At 33.3% G+C, this 19,700-nt stretch overlaps 1 protein-coding gene across 8 annotated transcripts in view; it reads left to right on the plus strand.

Moving 5' to 3' along the window:
* LOC106870686 (putative E3 ubiquitin-protein ligase MGRN1) overlaps positions 1 to 18,550 on the plus strand; it is a 48,111-nt gene extending 29,561 nt beyond the window's left edge. For 2 of the 8 annotated variants that reach the window (XR_008265792.2, XR_016244625.1), the window contains 5 exons: positions 574 to 679; positions 1,322 to 1,535; positions 8,403 to 8,460; positions 13,606 to 13,675; positions 17,350 to 18,550. Coding sequence is in view for 4 of the 8 variants with exons in the window: in XM_014916841.3 (XP_014772327.1) it covers positions 574 to 679; positions 1,322 to 1,535; positions 17,350 to 17,618 (589 nt within the window). In the remaining 4 variants the exon portion in view is untranslated. The remainder of the gene's footprint in view (positions 1 to 573; positions 680 to 1,321; positions 1,536 to 8,402; positions 8,461 to 13,605; positions 13,676 to 17,349) is intronic. The other 6 variants (XR_001409556.3, XR_016244626.1, XM_014916843.3 and 3 more) reach the window with 3 other exon arrangements.
* Positions 18,551 to 19,700: the final 1,150 nt, after the last annotated feature.

Here is a 19,700-nt window from a genome sequence, read left to right on the forward strand (position 1 = left end):
CTCTCCTTAACTTTCACATACACAACTGCATTGCCATAGTACTAATGTTTAACCATTCTTTTGATTTTTTTTTCACCCCCTTCTCAATGCCTATTCTTCTCATTCCCCCTATCCTTTTCTCTGTCTTCTGACAAAAGACCAGCATCCAAAACATCACATCACTCTCTTCCCATTAAAGTGTTTAGTTAATACTGTATCTGTTGAACCCTGTCCATCTTGTGTTGCCTTGTTTTTCATTATTCATTGCATTTACCTTCTTTCTCTCTCCCTATATATATGTATATATCAAAAATAGGGAAGGCTGATTTATGGGATTACCTTAGGTTTCCCATCCATAAAGGGTTTAGCTTTATGGCATATCATCAGATCCCAAAAACCTGTTGGCCTATGACCCCTTAATATATACTGCTCTACATCTTAGAGTGTGCTTCTTTCTGATTTATCATTTTTTATAAACGATATATATATATATATATATATATATATATATATTGAGAGAGATGTATTGATATATATTTATGTGTGTATGTGTACATACATGTGTATATATTTACATATTGCTTTACTTCATAGCCATCAAATATGTGAGGAGAACAAACCGCAAGGCAAAATCAAACTGAATAGCGTCAATAGTATATCTTCTGATGCCCTCAGTGATAAAACAGAACGACAAATGACTGTAAGTTTACTTTGGGGTTAATCTGTGTTTTTTTCACAAGCATACACACACACACACACACACACACACACACGTTTTTGTTTAATTTTTTTTCATATTTGTTTCCTATATTTGAAGAGTTTTTGTTATTTTAAATTTGGTTTCCTCTGTTAATATGAAATGGTAGAATCGTTAGCATGCACCAGGCTCCAATCTGATCTAGCAATGTTTCTACAGCTGGATGCCCTTCCTAACACCAACCACTCCGAGAGTGTAGTGGGTGCTTTTTACATGTACTAGCATCAGCCACCCTTGGTTGGTGCTTTTTACATGTCATCAGCATGGAAGCCAGTCAGGCGGCACTGGCATTGACCACACTTGAATGGTGCTTTTTACATGCAATCAGCACAGGAGCCAATCAGGCAGCACTGGCATCGATCACACTCAATATTGGGGTCAATATAACTGACTATCACCCACCCCTGAAATTGCTGGCCTTGTGCAGAAATTTGAAAACCTTGTTTAATAATTTATGTGAATGAATTCACATTTAATTGGTGCTATTTTCACAATACCTGATGTAGGACTAAAGTTTGCGTTTATTTAGTATCATAAGTATTAATGTTTTTCTTAACTCTCTAAACTTTATTGTATATTTAACAGGGTGAACGGAAAACTGGGTTAACTGGAGATTCTGCACCAAACTCTTTAGAACGAGGCGAATATTTGAAATTATATGAACAAGCTGAACAAGAATGTGAATCTGAGTATTTACGCACCTGTTCCCAGACAGTGTCTACTGATAACTTTATAGAAGATTCTAGCTCCTGCTCAGAACCTGATGAAGTTGAAGCAGAACCAGATTATGATCTTGAAGGTAATTCCTCCGAGAAGGTTCACATTTCACCTTGCTATTTTCATCACTCTTTCCTTTTTATTTGACATTTATTTTTTGGAAAAAAAAAACAACCCATCATAGTAAGCAATCTAGTGATTTTTTATTTAGATGTTCGTATAATATAACCCCCCCCCCCCCCCCGCGAAAAAGAATTAAAAAATGCTACTGACATACATGAGCTCCACTGCTGAAAGTTCAAATTCTTGTCTCACATAAATACAGAAAATAGTAACATTTTGATTTATCACCATTCAATGTATAATAATCTAACAAATTTAAAAGTTTTTTTTCTGCATATGACGAATGTACTGCGCATACGCACAGGCATGTACATACACTCACACATACACAGAGTTCCAGTGCTACCACTTCATAGAAACATAGTGAGGCCATTTAGAGTAAAAACCTCAATGTGCGAAGTCCACTGTGATCTCTCACACAAAACAAAGTATCAAGAAAGTTGAAGCACTATAAAGGTCAATGACAAAAATGACAGATAGATGGCATGACAGGCCTTCACTATTGGGGTCAACTAGAAAAGCTCAAGCTTTATTCTCCCCAACGTTGCTGTGAGTGCCACATCATCTGCATGATATGGAAGATGTTCCATCAGTATTGTCCAATATGATGTTGGTATCACATTTAAGATACTGTCCACCCACAACGTAAATCATACGTGCATCTCATAACAACAATTTGGCATAATCATTTCACCTCGATTGGCTCTCCTCTCTTTAACATTACACCAAAAACACATCAAAGCAGAAACAGACTACATAAAGTTCAATAAATCTTTGGACAAATTCCTTCAAGAAATATCTGGATAAACCTCCTACACCCGGATATGTCTCCATAAACAGTAACTCTCTAATTGAATGGGCCATGCTGTCCAATTCTTGATTTGAATGACTTCGCCAAGGGGTGCTATTAAGTTAGACATGGCCTGGGCCAATACTGGCAGAAACCTGTCAAAGTGCGTGTGTGTGTGTTTATGTGTGTGTATGTATATATATATATTTATGTATGTATGTATATATGTGTATGTATGTATATATGTGTATGTATGTATGTATATATGTGTATGTATTTTATAATATAGGATAAGCTATGTTTAAAGAAATCCAAGTGGATTCTGTGCTCTTCCTGAGCAATTAATTAAACTTAATTCAATTATGCTGGTTAAATATTTTGGCAAGAATAGATTAAATCAGTGACTGGCATAAAAGATATTTTAGTTTTCATATTTTATGTTACCCTGTTATAAGAATCTTGCAATTTCAATATCCGAGCCATCTCTGTTTTCTAAGCTATGAAAGTGATTTCTGTTTTTATGTCTACATAATACCTTTGGCTCACTTTGAACCTGTCACTTTGGTATTATCAACAAAAACCTTCATTTACTCCAACTGTAGGTTTATATTTTCCATTCTTTTAAATTCATCTACAGTTTCCACTATTCTCTGTTTAACTCTTTCTTGTCCTACTTTAAGTACATCTCTCTCACACTATACTTGTCTCTGAAATCCTTGATGATGTCATTGTACATATTCCTTGCTGCCTCTTACACTCTTCACAGACTAACACTGTGCAGCACAGAAAATGGATCATTTGCAGTCCTGAACAGTCTGTAGAAGTTACCATCTACATTGATGATGCACCTTATGTATCACGTGGTTTAGCGTCACCACCTGACACTTAGTAAAATCCACTCTTTTAGTATCCAGGCAAGATCTCTGGTCTGAGAATATTGAAATTATTCAATTATTCTCCATTTGCTCCACCAGTCATGGAATGCCTGCAAAAGGTTATTGACACTATGCTTCCTCTTCTGACAAAACCTTAAAGAGAAACCTCAGCCCATTTTATCTTTCTTGCTTTGAAACTGGTTTGTGATGTCCCTATTCATACATAACATTCTACTGAAACATTGTTATACTGTACTACTCACATATCTGGAATGCTACTGCTGCACACACACACACAGATTATATCAAAAGATTAACCAGCTGATTAACAAAAGGCTTACTCTCCAAAACCTATGAACAATGGCTCACTGATGCTGTTTCTTTGTCTCTACCTATTTACTGATACTTATAAGGCTTCAGCTTCACTGAACTCGTTTTCTACATACCACATTCCATTCAGGCCCCCTTGAAACACTCTTCTCTCAACCTTTTATTACCCCTGATATGTATTGCAAGCCAAACCATTCAGAATGTATTTTTATAATCCTCCCAAGCACTTCAATTATTTTCCTGCAGATATTGGCTTACCTCACCAGTCCTAAGAAAATAGACACATTTCCTAAACTCTATTCTTCTTCCTCTCGACTGATTTCAACAAAAACAATAAAACTGATGATTAAAGTTTGGATAGATTACTCTATACTCCTGAAATCAATCTCTAATTAAGCAAAAATTATCTCAAAGGGATGAACTCTATCTGTAGAAAGGTTATTTAAATTCCAAGCATATTTCCATTGAGGCTCTATTTTATTCTGAAATCATATAATCAACATAAATTCTTATTTTAGGAAACATTTGTGTTTAGTTCAGCATTGTATTGATCCAGCAAGCTCTTGATCAAAGTCTTCATGATCTGTTCATTTTTCGGACACAGTGTATCTCAGCTGACATTATCCAATGTCAGTAGAGTGTAATTTGAGGAAGATTTGATTGTTGTTTTTAGCAGGTCTGAAGATCACATAGAAGCTTTTTTGTTGCTTTGTCTACTTTATAGTATTCATTAACGAACATGATGGTTAATTCCATTAAACTTGTTTCTTTAACCAGTAGAGTCCACATTTTTGTATAGAGATAATTAAGATAATGTTTTGCTTACTAAAATCTCTAAATAAGGAAGTTGGTTTCAATGTATAATCTGTTAATAACAAAACTAAAATGAAACCCTATTAAATTATTGTAAAAATAAATCATTAGAGTAAGACAACAGAGTTGAGCTCTGCAGTTTTGTTTGAATTATAATTACTTTGTTGTTCTACTGCAAGTGATTTCTTTTAGAAGTTTTAAGGACTATTTATTTACTTATTAAAATAAACATCTCCAAAATATTCTTTAACTAATAGTAAATAATCTACCTTAACATCATTAAACAGCTAAGCTGCTCTTGATCACAACCAAATTAGTGTAACTTTATTTAATCGTAGATTACACACAGAAGTGCAACACATGCATGAACATATGTATATACAAACACTTACATATGTCAATCAACAATGATAATGGAAAGCAAAGCAAAGAAGAACAATAGATAAAGCGATAGCTACACTTCATTGTTATGTTTAATATAATAGCTTAAATGTTAAGAATGCTAAAACTGTTACAAACTCCCTACACTTTCATTCCTAACTATCAAAAGCAAAACTTTTGTATTATCAAACCAGTTTAATTTTTGTTGTTATTAATACTGTTATACCTGTTACCAAAGACTGGGGCTTTGGATTCATGTACCACTATTCTGGTAATATTATCCGTTAATTTTTCTCCATGCTTTTTTTTTTATTGTAATTGCTCTAACATTTTATCAGATGACAACAATTTTTTTGTAACCAGGATATGAAGACATTGCAAGTTAGGAATGTAAATAATGATAATTGTCTAATTAAGACACTTTGGGTTATGATAGATTTCAATGTTGCATATATATTAAAGGTCATTTTATAGTGTTTGTCATTTTGATTGTACTTTGAAGTATGATTTAGTTTTGTCAAAAGCTGATACACTCGAATGCTTTATAGATAATCTTGTAGGAATTCTCATTTTTGTTTTTAGTTGCATGACACTCTAGTAAACTTAGTAGTTCTTGTATATTGTGGTAGGAATTTCTTTGTAGTCAATTTTCATTCATGCAGACATGTTTTGGTAAAAATTCCAGGAATACTAAACTAAATAATGTTTTGATTCTAAATATTGGTATTGATTTCAGTATTTGATAGCATACACATACCAATGTTACCAACAAATTATTAAGCTGCATAAATAGCAAAGAATATGGTTCACTGTCTTCTTCTTTACTGTTTAAAACTTCACCTCATTCATTTCATATAAATTTGATTAGATTTTTGTGTTTGTTACTTCCTCTTCACTTGTTTGTATAACTCTTGAATTATATTTGCACCAGACCAGTAATTTTTGTACACTCTTCATATCAGGACTTGCACAAGCTATGTTTTATTCCATTTTCAAATTGTAGACCATCTAAGAGTTATTTTGCCTTTAAGATTCATTGTTTTTAGATGGTTGGTTTTTCTGCAGAGAATGATTCATGAAATCTTATAAGATTTTTATCTATTACATTTTTTGCTGAATATTAACAAGAAGTAGTACCTGTATTGTGTTTTTATATCGTAGAAGTTCAACTGCTTCCATTAATGATAACTTGCTCCTTGCGGGACACACACACACACACACACACACACACTCACTCTCTCTCTCTCTCTCTCTCTCTCTCTCTTTCTCCCCCCCTCTCTCTGTGCTCATTGTCCTGTTTCCACAGTTTGGATGAGTTTTCCCCTGCGTAGTGTCTTGCTGCTTGTGATCATTTGTCAACTTCTTCTGGCTCAGCTTTCACCACTTCTTCCCATGTTTTCTTTAACCTTCTCTTGCAGATTTCTTCCACTTAGTTTACCTGATTTTTCTTCACCATCGATCCTCCTCCTCTATAAACATTCTTATGTCTGCATCAGTTTAGTCTTCTCTCTTGCACTGCACTGCACTGGATTTCTCTATTTCCAGTTTCTTTGTTAGACCCCTTGGGTTGTGTTTGCTCACTTGTGATCTTTAGCAAAATACATTTAGTGGTGGTCAGGGACATGTTTACTTTGTTTCTTTCCAATTTTCAAACATCCTTTGTATTCAATACATTTATTTCCATTACCATGCACAAGCATCATATAATTTGCCCTCATTTCAGTGAGGGAATCCTTTTGTTATCAACAAAACTTTTTCTACACTGTTTACTCTCTCTCTCTCTCTCTCTCTGGCTACTGTATATTTGGAATACCTTCCTCCATTGTGAATTAGGTCACCTAATTAACTAATGCTATCAATTACTCCTAAGTGACTTCTACCCTCTCTGAGTGTTTGAGAACATTTTATGAGCACTTTGTGTTGCTGACTGCATCTACTACACCTGCTCTACACAAAGACTAGATTTAAGGTTTTGTGTGCAGGAACAATTTTCTGACATTGAAAAAATAATAGAAAATGTTTGTAGTCTTCATTTTCTTTGTTGTGATTTGTAACATTCATCACCATCTCTAGAAATAACAAATTGTCTTCTGACTTGGGTCTCTGTTGCAATTAATACCTATCCATTTTACATCATCTGCTGTTTATTTTCCCATACTCTATAAATCTTATTCCATGCTTGCTTTAATATCCTTACTGGATGGTCTTGGTGGGAAGTTTGATCAGTAAAGATCTGTCTTGTTTCTTAAACTGCAAAGTATTTTCTATATCCTTGAATACGGTAGTTACTGTTATAACTTTGAATTCTTTAATCCATCATATTAGATTGTATCATGTACCTTTTTTTAAATATTGTATTATTTGCCATAAATTTTATTATTTCTTCATGGAAAAACATTACATAACTGTCATGAAAAACATTATATAGTTGTCATTGTACTTTATAAATTAGTGATAATTTCCTTAGTGGTTCATGCTTCAACACTAATTCAGTTAGGCCACTCACTCACTCAGTTATGCCACTCGCTCAGTTATGCCACTCAGTTGCACCACTCACTCAGTTGCGCCACTCACCCAATTGCACCACTTTGTTACATCACTTGCTCACTTACATCGCCCACTGACTTCCATCACAAGCCCTGTTCCATCACTCAGTCAATTATAGATTCTGTTTACTCTCTTGACTCTAAATTCTTAGAAATCAAATTCCAAATTTCTAAACAGGATATACAAGATCTTTTATTTCCCCTTTCTGTTGAAATATAAATAGAATGAAGAATTTAGTAAGATAACTTTGTCATTCTCAAGCTAGTCTTTGGAATATAAATTCAGATGAAATTTTGATTACTTTAAAACTGAAAGTTTGGAGCTTAAAACTAGGGGTTGTCTCAATCAGATTGGTGTGAAGAGGATCAAAATATTTCAGCAGTGGTTATCTGTAGTATTTCTTCTGAGAAAATACCTGATTTATAATCCAATTTGTTGAAAATATTTTAAGAACTTAGAACTCCGATTAACTAAACATGGTTAAATTCTTTACAAGTGTTCTATATTATTTTCCCCAAATACAATAAGAAAGTTATTACTAAGACTTGATATATTTTGAAATCTTTGTAAATTTGTATTTAAGTTAGAAATCAATATTTTGTGTCTGTTTTCATTTCAGCAATAAAGTGTGAGGTTGATATGTAAATAAAATTTTTTCTCTGCAATTTCAAACTGAACTTGTTTACACAGCTCTGAAATCTTAAACGTTAATGTTGTTATGTGTTGGTGTTGTTGTTAAACAGAAGGATATATCAACAGGCAATGATATAAAGTTATCCTTTTTTTTTTCATTTTTACAAAAATGTAATGTATAATCATTTATCTCTTTTGATATGTTTTAGTGGAATGAGTGAATCTTTATGCAGAGGTGTGGAATGGTCTTTAATTATTGACTTATTTAAAAATGCTACAATTGAAATGTTAGTCAGATGTAATAACTTGATTTCTATGTTAATTATCGAGCTGAGTTTTCTCTAATGGCAACTTTGACACTATCTCAATGGTAGTACTGTAGTTGTCATTTGCATTTCCCAGGAAACTGTTTTTCCGTATAATTTCATATGATGTGTCATTTCTATCTGTATTCCAGGCAGTGCAGAAGAGGACAGTCAGGATAGTCCCAGTTCTTGTTAAAACTAAATTCCAACGTAAGCACACTTCCTAAATGCTTGCTTCCTGTGCACCTGACTCGGTCCTCGGGATGCCTTACAGAAATATACGCACATCTGAAAGGCATGTGTTCCTTTAGTTTGAAAGAGAGAAAGAAGGCAGTGCATGCTTTAGTGTCCAGCACTCCATAGTGGAGTTCTAGCTGTGCCAGTGGAATAGATAATCCCTTTCTGTGTGTAATATATATATATATATATATATATATATATATATATATATATATTTTTTAATTTTTTTATTTGACTCTGTAATAGTTGTAATTTTATTTTTCTGTCTTATGTTTCAATTTCCCTTTGAGAAATTGCTTTCCTGCATGATTATTTTTCAAAACCAACTTTTCTTTCTCTCTTTCTCTCTCCCAGTCACATAGATCTCTACTGATACACACACACACACATGGTCTTGGTAACCTGTGTTTGTGAAATGTTTCAATTTTGCTTTTATGAATTGTGAACTACTTCTTAGTTCAGTTTTCCTTTGACAATATATTGATTATTGTTTGTGGAATGTGGTGTACTGTCAATCTTTATCTTTTTAGTGTGATCTCATTCTCATTTGGTATGCAGTTAACCTTTGTCTGGTGGTCCATCTTTTGCTTTGATGTACTATGCTTTGCTGATTGCTCTTATTCTTCCTCAGTGCTTTTTTTTCTTCTTCTTCTTCATTCTATATCAAACCTTCTAAATGCTCTAAATGAGTGCTAAATCTAAAAGCTAATTTCAATAGCTTTAAATAATATTTCTAAAAAAAAAATATTTCATTTAAAAAATAAAATGTTGCATTTCTTAAATGGAACTACAAAGAATTTAATACGTATATAATTCTTTAAAAAAAAATGACAAAACAAAAAAACTGTTCTCTTCTATTTTTTTTTACAAATATACTGAATTATATTGCTGTGATTATTTATATAATACTTATATCATGTAAGATAATAAAAATGGTAAACTGAATGAAATTCATTTCATCCAGTGATTGTTGAATTAATTGTTGGTCCATACTGTTTTTTTTTTTTCTTCTGAAGCTCATCAGCTTCATGACCAGGATGTAAATGATATAAAACTTGTTATATTTTCTAGTTAGTGGTGTGTGTGGTTGACTGGTTAAGAAGTTTACTTTGCAACCACATGGATCTGGGTTCAATCCCACGTCTTTGGTGAATGACATTTTCTCTAGTTTTGGGCTTACCTATACCTTGTGAGTAAAATGGAAACTGCATAGAAGCCCATAGGGTGGATTCTACCTGTAATTTATAAGGTACAACCTTTTTATTCAGTCACACTGATTCTGCCTAAGAATTACATTAAGGGTACAAAAACTGTCTGTGGAATACTCATTTACTTATTTGTTCATTCAGGAGGAGGTAATTCAGTTGATTAAACAACTCAGTCCTTATCTTTGTATGATGGAGATCCACCACTTGTATGTGTGTGTATATTTGCTTGTGTGTGTGTGTGTGTGTGTGTGTGTGTGTGTGTGTATATTTGCTTGTGTGTGTGTGTGTGTGTGTGTGTGTGTGTGTGTGTGTGTATAACTTATAAGCACTAACATACACAAGCATGGTTTTCACACACACACACACGTACAAGCATAACTGTGGGGTTAAGTTTTCTTTCTAAACATATGGTTTTGGGGTCAGTCCAACTGTGTGGAACCTTGGGCAAATATCTTCTGCTATAGACCCAATCTGATCAAAGCCTTGTGAATGGATGTGTTACATGGAAGTTGTAAGAAGCCCATTGGTTTGGAGAAGGTATTTGACAGGGTACCATGCTCAGCAATTTGGTGATCATTGAGGAAATTAAGTGTAGATGAATGGCATGTGAGGGTTGTACAAGCTAAATACCAAGATACATAAGTAAAGTGTTTTTGGTGTTAGGAAGAAGTCCTCCATGGTTCAGCCCTCTCCTAATGATCATAGTCTTACAGGTTATCACAGAAGGGATTAAAGTTGGCAGTCTATGGGAATTCTTAATGCTTAATCCATAAGGGAATTATAAAGGAAATTCTAGGGATGGAAGATAAACCTAAAATTGAGATGCCTCAGGATAAACTTAACAAAGATAGTGTACCTTGTCTAGGGCAAGGAACCTGTTTTGTTTTGGCTTCTTTCATACTTCAGCCCCGTCATCTAGCATAAAGCTGTTTCCCCTTCTACTGTAGCCTGTCTCAGTTGAAGTAGATCTTAATCTTGCAAGCTGTATGGGGGCCTCACTAGTTGTGGTGCCATTACAAACAAATGGTGTAAACTGGTTGGAGTTAGGAAGAGCATTCAGTTGCAGAAACCATGCTACAGCAGACACTGGAGCATAATGCAGTTTTCAAACTCGTTGGATCCTGTGAAACCATCCAGTCCATGATGCCAGTGTGGAACATAAGACATTAAATGATAATGATGATGTGTATAGATTCGCATGTGTATTTGTATGTATGTATGTGTGTGTGTGTGTATATATATATATATATATATATATATATATATAAACAGTAGAATCTTACAGTACGAGTGCCCCATTGTACAAGTAATTTGCTGTATGAGCTGAGACTTATGCAAATTTTTGTCTTGAAGTACAAGTGGAAATCCACACCACACACACACATGATTATATGCATATATATGTTTGTGTGTCCAGTTTTCTCACACTGGAAAGTCTGATTCAATGAATTGCTAGTAACAGATCTAGACTACTGGCCCAAATATTAAATGTATTTATTATTCATAATAATAATAAAAATAAATGTGAATATATATATATATATATATATATATATAAAATTGAACATCTATTCTGGATTTTAAAAGTTATTAGCTTTTACTGAAATACAGTTACTGCATTCAGGTTTGAAATATCAATAAATTCTATGTTAATCCTAATCAAAATTTAATCATCAAAGCTTCTCAAATGATTATCTTATAGCTTTTTGTTATCCTTTTACTCATACTGCTATTAAACCATTTCATAATTTAGTGCTAATTTATAATCAGTTCTTAAACTCCCGTAAATAGATCCCTCGCTTCTAAAACTTCTTGAATCTAGTTTTGCTACTTTTAGCATCAAAGCCTCAAAGTTTTGTAGCTCTCAGATTTGGAGACAGCTCCAACCTAAGCAAGGTCTTGGTTTTAGGGTAATATCCTGATAGTGTAATGTCAGTTTTTGTTCATCATACTGTTTTATTAGGGTAAAGAACTACTTGTTTTAAATTTTTTCCTTGCTATATCATAGTGATGTTCTTTCATTGAAGAGTGGCTTTATTCCTTAACTGCTGCAGCATCTCCGCATGTTATTCCATGTAGATCTTCTTGGTAGTTGTATAAAAGGAAATATCTTGGTTACCTAAGATAACAGTTTGGAAGAAATTATTGAGATCCTTTTATCGGTACAGTTTAAAAATCTACCGTAATTTTATTTTTGGTAACTGGTGCTCTCAGGTACACCTACCAGTTTTTAGGAATCTTCTAGTGTATCTGGTTGTATTTTTCTCGGTATTTGCAGCAAATTTTAAAGCTAGAAATAATAGTCTATTTCCAGTCATGGGGGCCTAGTTTTGTGAGCTATCTCTTTTTACTTGAGTATTTTTTCTGCTAGACACAGTAGTTGTTTAGCCTCAGGTCTGCCTTGATTTAGCAGACCCATAATTAAAACTATACTAGCCATGAGCACACATCACATGGACTTTGTGGTTTAATGTATCTTTCTTTTTTTTTAAGATTGTTGGATGTAATTTACAGGAGATCTGTTCTGGTCTTGTGATAGTATATAGATGCTCACCCTTTAACCCTTTCACATTTAAACCAGCCATATCCAGCCCAAATATTCTACATATTTTATGTTCAAACTAGCCAGATCAGGCTTTTTGCACTCATCCAACAATGTCATTCTAAAAATAAACAATCATATCATCAAAATTTGAAAGCTGTGAGATAATGCATGGCAAATTTGATAAACTCAGTTGAACAAATAAGCATTACATTTGACAGAATTATCTGAATACTAAAGGGTTAGCTCACAGTTTTTGTTGGCTGTGAGTCATTGGTCTTCATAAATTGTGGTGCATGAAGCTTAATGAAGAATGATTTTCTTTCTTTCAATTTCTTTCCATTTGACTATCTTGAAGTGATGATTCTCTGATTGAAGTTGAGGAATCTAGTCTTGAAATGTATCGAAAGTTTATCTTGTTTCATGGGAGTCTTCAACCCTAAAGTTGGTTTTGCATTATATAATTACATTTTTAATAGAAAATGATAAAAAATTATCAGGTGTTTACTGAAAAAGAAACCTGCTCACTAGTCTTAAAATTATGAAAACTGAGGGAAAGAATAACGAAAATAGCAACAAAATACTCTGAGAATTTCAAAATCAAATTCGTTTTGGTGTAAAAACTTCAAATTTTACAGATTTTAAAACTATTATTGTCCCCTTATGTTTTTAGAGAGCATAAGTGCTATTATGTTTGACATATATGACTAGTAGGATCCAATATATCTTTGGCCATCATCATTGGAGAAGTTATTGTTCTCACTGCTCAATCAGTGAGTTATATTAACACAGGGTATCTGTTTGTGTGATTGCTAGATGGATAAAATTATTGAGAATTGCTTTGTTCATAGAGATAGTATAGTGCTGTGTCAGTGATAAAATGAAAACATTATTATTTTTAAAAGTTTGTCTCTAACCCTGTTACACTTCTTCACACACAAATCACACGTTATAAGTAAAATTTAAACTTTGGTACTTTTTATTTATTTATTTATTTATCTTGCTTAATCTGATTTTTCTATCTTTTTCTGCTATCAAAAGGCGCTAAAATTTTCCTAATTAATATTTCAAAACCTAAATGTTTTGCAAGCTTTTTAAAAAAACATAATTTCTAATCTAGGTTTTTGTTGACTATTTTAAAGAATAAATTCATTAAAAAATTTTCTGTTGACTATTACAAAGAATAATAACATTAATAATAATAAAAAAAAAATCTTTAATGCATTCTTCATGTGTTGCCATTATGTTGTAAGATGCTTAAGAATATTGGTATAATTTGATTGAAATACATTGTGTGTGTGTGTGTGTGTGTGTGTGTGTGTGTGTATTGGATCATATTAATGATAAATGTTTCTTCATTTATAGGTAAACATATTTTCTAAATCTATAACAATACAGGCCAAATTTAGTTTCCCAATAGCTAAGGATTAGAAATGTAAGGTTTATTTTTTTATAAATTTCTTCTGTTTCTTTTTTCCTAATATATAAGTAGGATATTTGAATTAAAAAATACATAAAATACAATTAAAACTATTGATATTAAAGTTTCTCAAAGCAAAATTAATGTGTAAATTCATGTGTTGTATAATAAGAATATAAATAAAATAAATATAAATATAAATAAGAATATAAATAAAACATAAAAAACAGACAGAGTTGGAACTCTTTTAAATAATATATTCCTCTATACACGATCATACAAACCCCTTTTATTTTATTTTTTTTATTCATATATATATATATTACAGTAGTGTAAATTTGACAAGTTCTGTGTTTAACTCCTACTGTGGACCCAACTAAAGGAGATACTGGGCCCCAGTGGTCTCACAAATGCTAGGCATCTGGAAGCTATCCAGAAGAAACCTCTTCCAACAAGAACTGAATGAAACTTTTGACCCCTAGTTACATGACTGGCTGCTTTCTCATCTAGGATTTTACCAGTAAATAAAGCCTGATTTTGATGAAAGACTTCATTCCAAAACAGCTTTGAGTAATTGCATGAAACTCATCAAACAATTCCCCACTGCTTACACACTCACAAACGAATAAAAAAATATATATGAACTAAACATCATCATATGTGCTAAACTCCTTATCAAAATTATTAAAACACAAAAAGCAGGTTAACTGCTTACAAAATTACAAGCACAAATGAAGTAACTAGTTTCCCAACTAAAACTAGAAGACCATAAGCATCACCACAGCATACATACTCCTTACATTACTGTTAAGGACCACAATGCTAATTTCCTCTTTAACCGTAAATGTAGGTTAACCCTTCTCGAAACAAATTGGGAATAGTTAATATGTGCGTTGTTGAGGCTGTCAACTTCAAAAGTAGGAGCACCACAAAACTAGAACAATAGAACTGTTGTGCCACCATCATTTAGTGTTTTTATGGCACTGAAAAATGAAACCACCTGCACATTGACCCAGTTGGACATAGTGAACTTTTGTCCAACTTTTTCTAAACTCCACTTCCTGAAAGTCATGTTCTCTGGAAGAGAATTCACTACAATTAGTGATTGAATCAGTAACATAATGATGAAAGATCAGAAGTCAGTGTTATATCGTGACAACGCTAAGTGGATCAAACTGTTTGATGTTTCTGTGGAGTGGAAGTGGGGGATTTTATGGGATTCTACGACACCAAATTGTAAAGAGATGATGGCTTAGCAATGTCAATGGACTGATTTAAAAAGGGGTTTGATATGAAGAGTTAAGGATTTTGGTTTAAATATAACAGCATTAATTCAGTAACAGCCAACAACATTTGAGAGAAAAAAAAAATAACCTTTTTTCTTTCATCAAATATAAGGGAAAGCGTGTTTACTTCTGTTTGTAGATATTAAATAAAAACAAGTGGAGGGTAAACTAATAGAACATATCAACAAATACTAATTGTGAGGTAACAGAATATATAAACAGCTGACAACACAAGTACCAATTGTGACTAAATAGTAGCTGCTACTTGGCATTCTGATCATCATTGTCGTCATCATCATCATCATCATATGTCTGTTTTCTGTGCTGGCATGGGTTGGACAGTTTGACAGGGCTGCATCAGGCTCCAGTTGTCTGCTTTAGCATAGTTTCTTCAGTTGGATGCCAGTACTGCCTGATTGGGCCTTGTGCCAGTGGCCTGTAAAAAGTACCCACTACACTCTCGGAGTGGTTGGCGTTAGGAAGGGCATCCAGCTGTAGAAACTCTGCCAGATCAGATTGGAGCCTGGTGCAGCCTTCTAGTTTGCCAGTCAAACCGTCCAACCCATGCCAGCATGGAAAGCAGACATTAAATGACAATGATGATGAATTTAGGTACAGGGCCAGCAATTTTGAGGAGTGCAGGGGTGGGTGGAGTATGTCAATACCATTTGTCCCAATACTTGACTGGTACAAAATCTATATCAAAAGGTTAAAAGGCAAAATGTACTTCAGTCAGATTTCAATTCTGTAAAGAGCCAGAACATCTACTGCAAGGAATTTTCTTCAATACTCCACTAATTTCATCAACCTGCCACCCATTACAACCTGATAGGAAATAAATGCGTTTCACAAACTCATTTAACCTTTTTTTTTATCCCAATACAGTTGTGTCCTTTGTTATTGCATCTTATCTACATTAGTAGCATTTTACTGTGGCTTGACTGATTTTATATGAAATTTAAATATGTAGGCCATCGACACAGTGCTGCAGTATTAAGATATAAACAAGATATTCTTTTATCTGTACGACAACACCCAGAATGACCCAGTCAATTTCAGCTATCTTCAGTGGCATCATTTAATTTAGAAACCAGTGTATATCAGTGATTAAATGTCAATTATGTATGTTTATTTAATTACATATGATTCAAGCTAAATATAAATAGAGAACCCAGTATATGTATTTGAGGTAGTATTTGCTTAAAATAGCCACCTGTGTATCATACTTAATGTATACAAACTGCTAATTGGCTACTTACTGTTGTAGTTGTCCTGAGATAACATCTTTTATGGCTACTGCTGGGATGAATTTTCATTCTCTTTAACATAGCAAATCCATAAGAAATGTTATATCAGGACAAATACTGCAGTAACTAGCCTATCAGCAATGTATATACATTAAGTATGTGACATAGATAGCTGTATAGCTTGAGAATTTTTTTACTCTTTTAAATGATACAAGTTTAAGCATAAACATTTTAATTAGCATAATGCAGTTGTTGACAAAAATGATCATCACATAACCTAAGAAAATTTTAAACTACTTCCAGTATAATATTTGGTATAATCCTCTATGTAAGACAAACCATTAATAATTATTTCATTATATCTTAAGATATGTTTTGATTGTTAAATAACTTATCACCAGAGATATGATTGAGAATTGTCCAACTGCATTAACTTCATAATGTTGGTTGTTCAGTGACTACTATTTGCCAATGCTCTGACCATCTCCAATTAGTGGCTACTCTGACCATCTATGTTCAAAGCAACCACTGCAAAGAAAGAAAAAAAAGGACGGCCACCATCATCATTGCCTTGACGTCAACTTTTCCATGCTTGCATGGCTTAGAGTTTCTTAAAGCAGATTTTGTATGGCTGGATACCTTTCCTTTCACCAACCCTTATCTGTTTGCAGCTAATGTAATATTTCTCCATAGCCAGACAGGTGCAAAAAAAAATAATACATGTCAATTGTTCTTAAATTGCTGGAGTGGAGTGGGGATGGATGGGGCGTTATTGATACTTTCAATAATTGCACAAGGCTAATTTAAAATTTTCATGTTTAAACTTAAATCATTTGAGATAAAAAAAAAAGTTATTTTTCTCATTTTTGCTCTATTTGAAGTTGGATTTTCAATGAACCCATATCATCATAATCTCTTTCTTTCTCATTATCAAATGTTCCCATCAATACCAACTACAAATTGCTTTGTTATATTAATTGCAAACACAAAATATCAAGTGTTAATTGTTCTGTTATCTTGTATCTTATTCAGCTAGTATGTCCCATTTCATACTGAAATTTGTATAGCAATGAACATTTATTGTAGATGTCTGTAGACAGTTTAAATTCATTTGCTTTGCTCCTGAATAATTTTCTTTTTAATTTCATCTTTCCAGATGTTGATTTCAAATCGATAACTTTAGAAGATGATGAGGATGAAGAAGAATACAATAAGAAAATCTTATACCATAACACATTAACTGACCATTCAGATATAGAACACTTGGGTTATCCTTTGCTGAACATGGGCAATGAGGAATGTATTTCAATGCCTGGAACACCAGCTAGCAGCACCGAGGATTCTAGTATTGGTAGTCAGTGCAGCTCTCATATGTTATTACCCATTCCTTCAGTCGATGATAAAGTTCAAATTGAAAGCGTTTGAAACCAATTGAAAGAAACATTTCTTTCCTTATTCCTTCTTTAATCAAATTAGCTGTTTTCAATCTTGCCTCAGATTGGTTAGTATTGACCTTCCAATGTCGTCAGTATTCTTTCAAAGGATACAGTGAGTTATTTAAAGAGAGGGAAATAATTTCCGGACACCTGTACTGGATTTTTACCAAAACCTGAATGCGCAGCTATTTGCACTGAATTTATATTTCAAAAAAATTATTATTATTATTTACCTGAGTATCAAATGTATTGTATTTATGTGGAAAATAATATACTCTACTAAGGTACATTCCTTTGTGATAAATGGTGGGTGTGCTATGATGAATTGTTACCAAAAAGGTGTACTTCAGCTGTTGGTGTCTTCTATGAATATTATTATCATTATTATTATATTTAGTGTTGGAAATTTTACAAGGAACAAATTTATTGAAAATTTTTATCAACGTGATTAATCTTCAGGTAATTAATTGTGATGTTATTATATTCAGTGTGGAGCTGTGCCTCAGAAACAGACGATCACATGACACTTAAAGCAAGAAAGAACCAAATGTAAAAACAAAATAACATGAACCAAACTGAAATAGCAGCACAGCACTGTCCTTCAAAATGTTCACTTTCATATGAAGAATTATAGGAAATAAACTACGTAAATTGTTTGAACTTTGTTTTGTCATCTTGGAATTTGTAAATTTTATTTCTCTACCAATAAATCTTTATGGAACTGAATCTCCAGCTTTATGGTTGCTTTCCCCCCCACATCAAGCTTTACAAAAACTGCTTTTGTAAATGTATTTGTGTTGATTTCTAAAATTAAAGAAACAAATCTGTTATATGCAGGATATTTCTGTAATATTGGTCTGCTATTGATACACAATATTGCATGGCATTATAAAGAAATAAATGTTAAGCATTTTTCATTTACCTTTGGTTAGATTTTTGTTTTGATTTCCATTAAAACCTGTTCCTCGCAGGTTACATTTTTTGATGCATTTTCTTTATTTTGATAGATTCATGTGTAAAGAATTTTCTTTTTATCTTATATTGTTTTCAACTGTTTAATTCAAACTGAATAAGTTTGTCACCATTTGTTTAGTTAATTAAGATTTTTTCATTCACTGCATTACTTAAGAAAATGCTTGGTTGTAAATACCGCCGAGTAGAATCTTTGAGCAACAAATTGGTGTTTGTCTGTTGAATTCTTTCATTATAAAGAAGTAATTATTGTCTAGAAAATTGAAGAATTCTAACAAAATCAGCTTTAGATTTGCTTGATAGACTAAAGAAGTCTGAATGTAAATCACTCTTTAAGACCAATCATCATCATATGTCCACTGTTCCATGCTTTCATGGATCAGGTGGAGCTTATTGAGGCAGAATTTCTACAGCTGGTTTCTATCTGTTGCTTGTCCTCACCTGTTTCCAAGTAAAGTAATATTTCTTAATGGCCAGACATGTTCTCACAGGATATTGGAAATGAATGATACTGCTTGTATGACAGTCACACTCATTTACGACCATGTCCTGATAAGGAGGCACGAAACACATACACAGTAATCCCTCGATTACTATGGGTTTTATGTTCCACCCCCACCAAGTAGAAACCGTACTGTGCTGTATATTTTTGTTTTTATTATTTTTATAATTTGTATATATTTTATTATAAATGCAAAACAACACCACAGAGGAATCAACATAAGCTTAAATAATAAACCATGATAGGTGAACTGCGATATGGTGAAGGATTACTGTATGTATGTATATATGTATGGAGGTGCAATGGCCCAGTGGTTAGGGCTGTAGGATCGCGGTTTCGATTCCCAGACCAGGCGTTGAGTGTTTATTGAGCGAAAACACCAAAAGCTCCATGAGGCTCCGGCAGGGGATGGTGGCAAACCCTGCTGTACTCTTTCACTACCACTTTCTCTCACTTCCTGTTTCTGTTGTGCCTGTAATTCAAAGGGTCAGCCTTGTCACAGTGTGTTACGCTGAATATCCCCGAGAACTACATTAAGGGTACACGTGTCTGTGGAGTGCTCAGCCACTTGCACGTTAATTTTACAAGCAGGCTGTT

This window comes from Octopus bimaculoides, chromosome 16 (assembly GCF_046866305.1).
Source record: "Octopus bimaculoides isolate indiv1 chromosome 16, ASM4686630v1, whole genome shotgun sequence".
NCBI lineage: Eukaryota > Metazoa > Mollusca > Cephalopoda > Octopoda > Octopodidae > Octopus > Octopus bimaculoides.